The sequence below is a fragment of the Colobus angolensis genome, unplaced genomic scaffold (genome assembly GCF_000951035.1).
Source record: "Colobus angolensis palliatus isolate OR3802 unplaced genomic scaffold, Cang.pa_1.0 Scaffold394, whole genome shotgun sequence".
Lineage (NCBI taxonomy): Eukaryota > Metazoa > Chordata > Mammalia > Primates > Cercopithecidae > Colobus > Colobus angolensis.
In genome coordinates this window covers 1,324,259-1,334,744 of record NW_012117310.1, presented here as the reverse complement: position 1 = coordinate 1,334,744, position 10,486 = coordinate 1,324,259, and the positions used below count along the sequence as shown (strand labels likewise).

Here is a 10,486-nt window from a genome sequence, read left to right as displayed (position 1 = left end):
GACAGAGTTCCACTCTGCCGCCCAGACTAGAGTGGAGTGGCGCCATCTGGGCTCACTGTAGCCACCACTTCCTGGATTCAAGCCATTCTCCCACCTCAGCCTCCTGAGGAGATGAGACTAGGGGCGCCCGCCACCACGCCCGGCTAATTTTTTGTTTTTAATAGAGACGAGGTTTCACCATGTTGGCCAGGCTGGTCTCAAACTCCTGATTTCAGGTGATCCACCTGCCTTGGCCTCCCAAAGTGCTGGGAATACAGGCGCGAACCACTGCACCCCGCCGAAATGTTCTAATTCTTTATTGGTGGTTATACAGTTGTCAAAATTTACCAAACTGTCCACCTACGATATATTATAAGCCTGTATTAAATGTAAATTCGAACTCGGTTGAAATCTGTGTGTATAAGTATAAATATACACTTATTTACGTTTCTAATCTAATCTGAAGGTCTATTGCAACGAATCCCGCTCCGCTCCGACCCAAGAATTTCGCACTTTCTCTCCACCAGTCCTTCAAATACCTGGACTTCATGCCTTCAAGAAGTGGATTCAGGCTCCTTTACAGCACAGTCACCAGCAGGTCATTCCCGTCTAGCTTGCCGATTTCCCATCACTGACACAAACCCTCCTTCAGCGCGTCCCCGTCTGGACTACAGGAGAAACTTTGGGAGGCAGGTTCAACTTTTCAACTTGGCGGGGAATTCCTCTCCCTCTTACACAGTTTGTAGTGCGGGGGCGGCGGGGTGACAGCCCCAGTGCATGAATCAGCCACCCCTCAGGCTCCGCCCCGGGGGGATCGGCCGGACGCTCGCCCCGCATAAAGCGGGCACCCGGGCCGCCTGGAGCAGAACGCCGCGCACCTCCTCCCGCCAGGCGCTTTCTCGGACGCCTTGCCCGGCGGGCCACTGGACCCCCTGCACCATGGACCCCGTTCGCCCCCTGAGGCTGTCGATTCTGCTGCTGCTCCTGACGGAGGCTGCACTGGGCGATGCGACTCAGGAGCCAACAGGTATCTGGCTGCTCCGGGAGCCTCTCTCCCCAACTGGCGGAGAGAGCGCAGCGAGCCATGGGGCCCCGTGCACCCGCCCTCCAAGCTTCGCTTTCTCAGGTCCCTGCCGCGCGCTCGGCGGGCAGGGGGGACTCGCTCCCAAGTTTGCACTTTCTCTGCAGAGGCCCCTCCGCTCGGAAGGGGACAGAACTCTCCGGGATTCTCCTTCCTCCTAGGAGCTACGCCTGACCACTTTCCCTGTCTTTTGCTCTCCTTCTGCCTTCTTCAGGAAATAACGCGGAGATCTGTCTCCTGCCCCTAGACTACGGACCCTGCCGGGCCCTACTTCTCCGTTACTACTACGACAGGTACACGCAGAGCTGCCGCCAATTCTTGTACGGGGGCTGCGAGGGCAACGCCAACAATTTCTACACCTGGGAGGCTTGCGATGAGGCTTGCTGGCGGATAGAAAGTAAGTGCCCCGGGCGCACCCAGGACTCCCGCGCTCCTTGCGCCGGCGGCTGGTAGCAACTTCGCCAGTTTCCCAAGTCTCGGTTTCTACAGGAAGCTGTAGCCTGGGTTTTCTCAAGTGTTAAGCAAACCTCATGGTTTTCAGTTTCTCAAAAATAATCACGAATTTACAACCACTAATACATTTTCTGTCTCCCAGCTGACATTGATCATAATTCAGTGCCTATGCGGACTCAGGGAAAGATTTGTTCCTTCACCATAGGGTACAATAAATGCAAGAGAATAACGTGTTAGGTGCAACATAAATGCTTCTCTGTGTTTTTCTTTAGTTCCAAACCTATGATTTTTATCTCTCCTACAGTACATCATTTCCTCCTGTCGATTATCCATCAATCTGAAATACTTCTAGTGGATTTTATTATTAAAGTGTGACTTAGCTCATTATATAACTCTACTTTTGTCCCGATACCCAAACATGTGTTGGATTAGTTGCGGGATATGGTGGAGATTCATAATACTGTTATATTTTACTTTATTTTTAATTTTTAGATTATATCTGTTAAGGCCTGTAAGAGAACATGGGGCTTTGGGATTCAAGGAACTGAGCCAGGGGAAAATGCATATTCATGTGAATAAGCTTTGATTAACTGCATATGTACAATCAGAGAACACCCAGAGAAAACAGAGTGTCTTTCTACGGAACTTGAAAGATACATCACAGCTGAGTCAGCTCTGAATACACTGTTAGAAAAAAGAAAGAAAAAAGTAAATATCTGGATTCATGGGAGTATTCTGGGGATTTACTTTCCCAACACTAATACGACTTCTCTCCCCCCATAAAATGTTACTGAATATACAGTGAAGTTTTGAAAGTAATAAGAAGGCTACTTTGACTAACATTGTTCTATTACTCTCTTTTTCCTAGAAGTTCCCAAAGTTTGTCGGCTGCAAGTGAGCGTGGACGACCAGTGTGAGGGGTCCACAGAAAACTATTTCTTTAATCTAAGTTCCATGACATGTGAAAAATTCTCGTCTGGTGGGTGTCACCGGAACCGGATTGAGAACAGGTTTCCAGATGAAGTTACTTGTATGGGCTTCTGTGCACCAAAGAAAAGTAAATACGATTTTTATGGTACTTCTATTTCACTTTTCTAAAAAGACATTTGGGTGGAAAAAACTCAATTTGATGCGAAATTAACATGGTGTGCATTCTCATGATTTCACATTACTTGACAAGTTAATGACTTGTCAAACTCTTAGGACTGGAAAGTGACAAAGCCATGATTCAAATTTTTGCTTTCTGCTTCTTCTGATTTGTTGTTGTTGTTGTTGTTTTTGAGACGGAGTCTCGCTCTTTCGCCCAGGCTGGAGTGCAGTGGCACAATCTCAACTCTCTACAACCTCTGCCTCCCGGGTTCAAGTGATCTCCTGCCTCAGCCTCCTGAGTAGCTGGAACTGCATACAGATGCCCGCCACCATGCCTGGCTATATATATATTTTTTTCTTTCTTTCTTTCTTTTTTTTTTTTTTTTAGTAGAGAGGGGGTGTCACCATGTTAGCCAGGATGGTCTCGATTTCTTGACCTTGTGATCTGTCCGCCTCAGCCTCCCAAAGTGCTGGGATTACAGGTGTGAGCCACCACGCCTGGCCCTGAATTGTTTCTTTAGAACTATTTCTCATCTACTCAATTTACACATAAAAGATTAAAGTATTCATTAATGAATGTTATGACCTCAGATTTGTACAGAATCAGTTATACATGTGAGATAGTGGCATATATGCAGAATTAAGATGGTGAAACTTGAAAATTTATTTATAAAGTTTTCAGTTAGATTTCTGTATTCTTTAGTAATTGCAAATTGCAGCACAAACATCTCTACACTTTTCTGTCCTATCCATTTGTTACCTCTCCCACCACCATACCTGAATCAGTGAAATGATGGTCTCTTGAGTAGTAGTTAATATTTGCAGAGGGAGACAATACAGATACTTCTCCCAGACACCGAGATTTTTGAAAAGTTCAACAAACAAGGAAAACTTGATTTGGCAGAGAATTTGATAAAGCTTTATGGCTATACTGTGTTGAATATGCAAACTCTTGAGTTAATGTGGTGATGGTTGCTGTGGATGTTCTCTTGTTTATGTAGATATAAATGTTTTGCTCCAGTGGTTACCTGGAAATTAGTTTGCATATATTCTTGATTAATAATGGAATGAGAGCTGTTAAAAACATTTAAGCAAAACTACCAACACGACAAAATTTACCAAATCATGCCACATATTGTCCTTGAAACTTACCCCAATTTTACCTAACCATATCTGGTATTTGGGTTTAACTTCTTTTTACATTTAAAGGATACAAAGATGTAGCTTCAGAAGAAATTCTATCCAGTTTACAAAAATTTAGAATTACCAAAATATAGCATGTAAGCTTACCTGCAATTTGAAGCACATCTTTTTAAAGGTTTAATATGATATTTTGGATTCAGACTGAGGCTTCTATGGGATTAGATTTTCTTCAGTTACTTCAATAATCACCATACTTTAAAAATTCTGGTACTATAGCATTTCTAATTTTCTTCTCTTTTTTGTAAAGGTCCATCATTTTGCTACAGTCCAAAAGATGAGGGACTGTGCTCTGCCAATGTGACTCGCTATTATTTTAATCCAAGATACAAAACCTGTGATGCTTTCACCTATACTGGCTGTGGAGGGAATGACAATAACTTTGTTAGCAGGGAGGATTGCAGACATGCATGTGCAAAAGGTAGTGAATGTTTTCTTATTCTACCTTTAGATAAACTTTATAAATAACTTATCAGCAAAATTGTATTTTTATTTATCCATTTTACTAATAGCAAATTGCCATTTCTAGACTACTTCTACATAAGTATCTCCACAGTGTTAATCAGTTTTGTCAAAATGCTTTTACTGGCTAGCTGCAGTAGACAGTAGCCACATTTTCTTATCTTAAAGGTAAAATATTATTAACTGAGCGTATAATGAGTTTTGACTTCACAGTCCTTAAAAACAAGATGAAGTGAGCTCAATAACTGTGTCAGAAATAGTGATTTATAGTGAGCCTACAGACTGGAGATGTATGATTTTCATTGTTGTTTTATTGATTGTAGCTTTGAGAAGGAAAAAGAAGACGCCAAAGCTTCGCTTTGCCAGTAGAATCCGGAAAATTCAGAAGAAGCAATTTTAAACATTCTTAATATGTCATCTTGTGAATGCTTATTTGCCTTTATGGTTATATCTGAAGAATAATATGACAGCATGAGGAAAGAAATCATTAGTAATTTATTCACCAGTTTTTATTGATACAAGTCACTTTTTAAAAAATTTGTATGTTTTTTATACATAACTAGCTGCTATTCAAATGTGAGTCTACCATTTTTAATTTATGGTTCAACTGTTTGTGAGACTGAATTCTTCAATGCATAAGATATAAAAGCAAATATGACTCACTCATTTCTTGGGGTTGTAGTCCTGATTTCAGAAGAGGATAATAACTGAAACAACATCAGACAACATAATCATGTGTTTTTTAAGATATTTGAGAATATAAAGGACTAGCAAATAAAACTCATTTTGCTTTAAAAGTTGGATTATATTTTAGGCCCAAGAAGATGAAGTCGCAGATTTACCAACACTTTAAAAATATTACTCCCATTTTATTGTGTTAGATTGCAGTACAGTGAGTGAATAAGGGGATTTATTTAAAAGATCATAACTTTCTTGACTGATTTAAAAAGCTGATCAATTTATTAAAGCCAGAAATGTTCCCCTCTGGGAAAACAATTTCTATCTATTTATCTACTAACCCCCACTCACATGTATATGTTTGTGTTTACGTATAGATAGATGGAAGGGTTTTCCTGGTGTTACATTATTTCCTAAGACATAGTGGGTTGGAGACCACTAAAGTTATAAAAAACCAAGGAAAGTAAAGTTTTTCAAATGTTTGTACTGTTTAAGGTGTTTATTTATATAAACCATGCATAAATTTAATAATTTAAATTTAACCAGTAAATTATCATTGATTAAATATGGTCATTCCAATGAAACAGGTTTTTTCTTTCTCTGTAATAAAACAATTTTTCAAAATCCTTACATTTTCATGGCAAGATTAACATATTTAAAAGTATGCCCCTTATTTGGCAGAATTACAAATGCATTTACCCTTTGCTTGAACAATCTTTCATTTAAAAATTTATCCCAGTTATTTTGACAAATAGGTATATGCCTGAGAACTTTGAGTGATGCTGAAAACTAGAAGCAAACCAGGTACTCATCAATTGGGGACTGGTTGAAGATTTTATGGATGAGGAGTTAGCAAAATATCTATATATGCATATCTTTGAACTCCCAGGATGCATAAGAAATACAGGGCCTAGAACAGCATGAATAAACATATATACAAACATCACAGAAGATACTAAAGATATTAAAAATGTTTACCTGTAAAGGGATGGAGGGAACAGAGGGGTGGACAGTTGTGGAGATAATATTGATGTAAATATACCTGTTATATAGTTTTGATCTTGGACCATGTAAGTATTTGACATAATTCATAATCAAAATTAAATAAAAAAGAAAAAGCATTTCTTTAAACATTCAAACTCAACTGAATACCAAATAATGGCATAACTACACAAAGGATATATGCTTACTTTCAGTGACTTCAAAAATTAATATGAGAATGTCATTTGGGAAACATAAAGGTCAAAAAATTCTGAAGACATCTCAAAATGCATTTTAAAATTTATTATTACGTTTTATTTGAATAGTTTTGGAGTTACAAGTGGTTTTTTATTACATGGATGAATTATATTGCAGTGAATTCTGAGATTTTAGTGCACTCTGAAGATGCATTTAGTAGTCTCACTGTTAATAGTAATACTGGTGTTATTTTGAACCTATTGTATGTAGAATACTATGCTGTAAGAAAACAAGTAATTACATTTCTTTAGAAGTCAGGATTTTCAGCGTTTCAGAGAAAATGAGATACAAGTATACAATGAAAGAAATTAAGTAAAAATCTTTGACTTAAATTGGAGTTAGAAATAGTCATATAAATTAATAACTGATTTTCTCTATCAAAAAATCTATATTTCCCACTTTTCCATTGAAAAGTCCTTGAAGTAATGACAACTCAGTAGCAGTAGTTACAATTACCATCCAGACTGTGGTCTCTCCATACTATTACCCACTAAAAAGAACCAGTGCTCTTAAGAGAAGAGCTGAATCTAGGTCTGGGGCAGGAAATATGTAAGATAAGCTTGGGGCATCTTACTCCAGTAATCAAGGAAGCTATCAAAGACTAACGAATCATGTCACAAAAGCAGAAGAGTAATATTAAGGAGCTCCCACTAGCCTACAATGAGACAATATGACCATCAAAACAAATAATGACCACAATGTATATAAATACATAGAAATCTGAATTTATGATTATACACACACACACTCACCTCCTTTGTACCTTTTGGAGGTTTCTAGGGCATTATCTCATTAATTTGAAAACTGATGAATTAACAAAGAATAAAGCATTTATCCTTTTTTTTGTTTATTTTTAAAAACTGTACCACAGGGAAAATAGTATATGGATGTCATTGATATAATTCCACCTAATATATGCATTAAAATGTTAGAAAATACCCCTAACAAAAGTATGAATATAGGTAACCATCATCATTGGATGCTGAAACCATTGTATGAAAGGGGACAGTCTCATGGGAAATCAGGCTAATGTCTCTGAACTCACAGATCATTCTGACATCCATAATAGTTTAGTCATAGACATTATTTGCTTCCTGATATGATACAATAATAAGTGGACCCTCCTCATCAAGTATTCTTGGAGAAATAAAATACAGTCAACCCAAAGATAGTCAAGCCTCTAGATCTCACTATCATATTGCCAGATTGTAGGGAAATACTGGGGATATAGGAACAAATTATAAGAAACCAAGGAAAGTAAATCCTTAATGTTGGACACTCTGCAGGACAAATAGCCTGGTTTCTCCATACAAGTCAATAAATTTTTTCTTGAAAAAACAGCAGAGCAGAGGTAGTGCTTTAAGAAAAAAGATAATAGATAGTAATGACAAAAAGCAGCATGCCATTAAAAGGTTGGTTAAGGCCTGAATTTATGACTGTTTTTGGTGGGAATAATTATAGGGATAGGATGTTGTATGTGTTATGGGGATGCAAAGTGAGTGAGTCAGAGCCTTTAAGGATTCTGGGGGCTCCTAGAAACCCCAAAGGGAAGCTGGATTTGGTATTTGCTCCCTTTATCTCCCATGTAGCCAAAGCCCTTAAGGGATCATGGATCCAACTCAGCCTACATTTACATCTCTTTGATCAGCATGGGTAGGAAGTAGATATTTTGGATGAAATTATTCTAATGCCCTATTACCTCTGCAATGTTAGTTTAATTAAGAAAGATATAAAGTGGTCACAGGACATTCTGCAGTCAAAGGGAAATTCCTTCTTACCACAATCATTGTGAAGGCAAGTCGTAGCTGTGGTCTCACAGATAGCCTAATTAAAAGGAATGTCTCATCCTGTGACACAAGAAGTCAAAATAGGAATGGGATGGCTTTTAATAAGACAGTATTTTTTAAATTATCCTGGACTACCACTGATGTGTCCCCTCTGCACACACATTGTCACAATATTTAACCATAGAAACTGCAATGGAGGCCTCCAAATTGCCTGGATCACAGCACCTTCAAGTGTGCATGCTGTCTCCCCCAACAGTCCTGTTAGGCTTTTAGCCAACAATCTTATCCAGTCAGAGAATATCCTATGGAGTGTCTGTCTATATATTGTAATAATGTCTGTAGACATTTTAGCTCTGGTGTATCCATAGATAAATCTCTAGGGTGTCCCCAAGGATCTGACCTAAAATAATCAGCGTGAGAAGGATGTCTCTTCATCCTTCATCAGCCTTCTTATGACCTGATGGACTTATTGTAGTGGCAGGAACTTATCTTTACAAGCTTCAGATTTCCAGTAAAATTTAGGTCCTGTGATAAAAATAAGGAAAAGTAGAAAAGTACAGAGTTGTAGATTTAAAATATCCTTTGTCCCTATATATTGTTATAAACTTAGATATGGAAGCAGGCAAACATGGGTATCAGAATCATCCAAAATTATTTCTTCGCCCTTCATCCACATAATCAATTGTTCACCAATTATACCTAAGTAAGCCTTTCCTAATCCTCTTCTTATGCCGGAAAAATTAAAACACTCTGGAGTTTTTCTTCCAATCTATGTCTGCCTCATATCCAGTCATCTACACTGATGCCAGAGTAATCCTGGAAAGAAAAAAATATGATCAGTTTACTCCTTTGCTTAAAACTCTTCAGTGGTTTCCTCTGGAATCTTCACATGCTGTCCAAGCCCCTTGTGTGTCATTTAAGAATTCCTTTGCATGTACCATAACATTCTTTTCCAGATTCATCTCTCATTATCTGTAACCTATAATACAGTTGCACTAAATTATCTGAAGTTTCCAAAGCATGTCATACTGCTTTACTTTTCCGCAATGTGGTTCTGAAATTTTGTGCATGACAACCATCTTTAGAGCCAGGTACACAGCAGGCTTTTATGCCCTGTGCCCAGGGGTTTTTACTTAGTGGGTTTGAGCTGGCGCTCAAAGATGCACATTTTAAACAACAACTCCAGACGATTAGGATGTACACTTTACTTCGGACTTTAAGGAACACCTTTTTTTAAGCTTTACCGTAAGTTTCTTTCTTTGAAAAAAATATCATTCCCTCCTTGCAACTATTTTGCAAGTTGAATCTTCTCCTTGTTGATGAAGTATTCCTTGCCCAACCTGAAGCAGGTTTAATCATTTATCCTACGGGCTTGCCTAAACCTAGAGCAACTTCCTAGTTGTACTACTGCAGTATTTAATTATTTTCCTTGAAGTTTTATTCTTAGGATATCTAAGTCTTTCATGTAAAATTAATGTTTTTTTTATTTCAAAATATATTATTAAACTAATTGTATACTGTATAGAAAATTAAATACATAAGGATAAAAATAAAAGCAATGCAGAATTTTACCACCAAGTGATGAATAACTCCATTTCTGTTCTCTTAAGGTGGAAATAACTTAGTAAAGACATATACACATTTTAATGCCCTTAGTTTACACTGAGCAAGTGTATTACAAATTATATCAATCTATCCCCAATAAAAATGTATGAAAAAGGCCAATACATTAGGCATAAACAGAAAAATATTAACAAATCACTTCACTTTAATTAAATGGTATTTTAGTTTATCCTTGTTTTATTTGGTATTTCCAAGATTATTATAAAGGTTGAACATTTTTGGTTGTGTAAATTTAGGGTGTACAAAATGGTATATTGATATACATATTTGTAGTGAAATGACTACTGCAGGTAAGCAACTTTAACATGTCCATCACATTCTGTAGTTGCTAGTTGCTTTTTTCTAACTTTACTTTTTGGTAAGAGCACCTAAAATCTACTCTTGAGCAAACTCTCAACATGCAGTATTAATAACTGTAGTCCTCCTGCTGATATTAGATCTGTAGATTTGTTTATCTTAACATAACTACAAGTCGGTACCCTTTAATCAACATTGTCTCATTTTTCTCCCCTTCCCTGTCCCTGGTAACCACTACTCTACTGTTTCTATACATTCAACTTTTTTTCTTTTTCATTCCACACATAAGTGAGATTGTGCAGTATTTTTCTTTCTGTATCTGGCTTATTTCACGTAGTATAGTATCCTCTAGATTCATACTTGTTGTTGCGAATAGCAGTATCTCCTTTTGTAAGACTGAATAATATTTTACTGTATATATACATGTGTATGTGTATATGTATAAGTGTATGCCTGTGTGTATACATATCTCACAACTTCTTTATCCACTTACTCATGGATGGGCACTTAGATTGTTTTCCTATCTTGGCTGTTGTGAATAATGCAGTGAACATGGTAGTGTAGATATGTTTTTGAAGTACTGACTTCATTTCTTTTG

At 37.7% G+C, this 10,486-nt stretch overlaps 1 protein-coding gene across 2 annotated transcripts; it reads left to right on the top strand.

Moving 5' to 3' along the window:
* The first annotated feature begins 606 nt into the window (after positions 1 to 606).
* TFPI2 (tissue factor pathway inhibitor 2) lies at positions 607 to 5,521 on the top strand. Of its 2 annotated transcripts, none has more exons than XM_011955071.1 (5): positions 607 to 1,006; positions 1,275 to 1,457; positions 2,382 to 2,570; positions 4,053 to 4,223; positions 4,588 to 5,521. In XM_011955071.1, the coding sequence occupies exons 1-5, from the start codon at positions 757 to 759 to the stop codon at positions 4,662 to 4,664; spliced, it is 870 nt and encodes a 289-aa protein (XP_011810461.1). In that variant the 5' UTR covers positions 607 to 756; the 3' UTR covers positions 4,665 to 5,521. The 2 variants fall into 2 exon arrangements, with proteins under 2 accessions (XP_011810461.1, XP_011810462.1); XM_011955072.1 differs by having other exon boundaries at positions 1,308 to 1,457; positions 4,588 to 5,424.
* The last annotated feature ends 4,965 nt before the right edge of the window (positions 5,522 to 10,486 follow it).

Excerpts from the sequence above, each read along its gene's own strand:
- TFPI2 (XM_011955071.1), top strand. The coding sequence starts at position 757 with ATGAATCAGCCACCCCTCAGGCTCCGCCCCGGGGGGATCGGCCGGACG. Across the intron at positions 1,007-1,274 it reads TGCGACTCAGGAGCCAACAG|GAAATAACGCGGAGATCTGT; the intron begins GTATCTGGCTGC and ends TGCCTTCTTCAG. Across the intron at positions 4,224-4,587 it reads CAGACATGCATGTGCAAAAG|CTTTGAGAAGGAAAAAGAAG; the intron begins GTAGTGAATGTT and ends TATTGATTGTAG.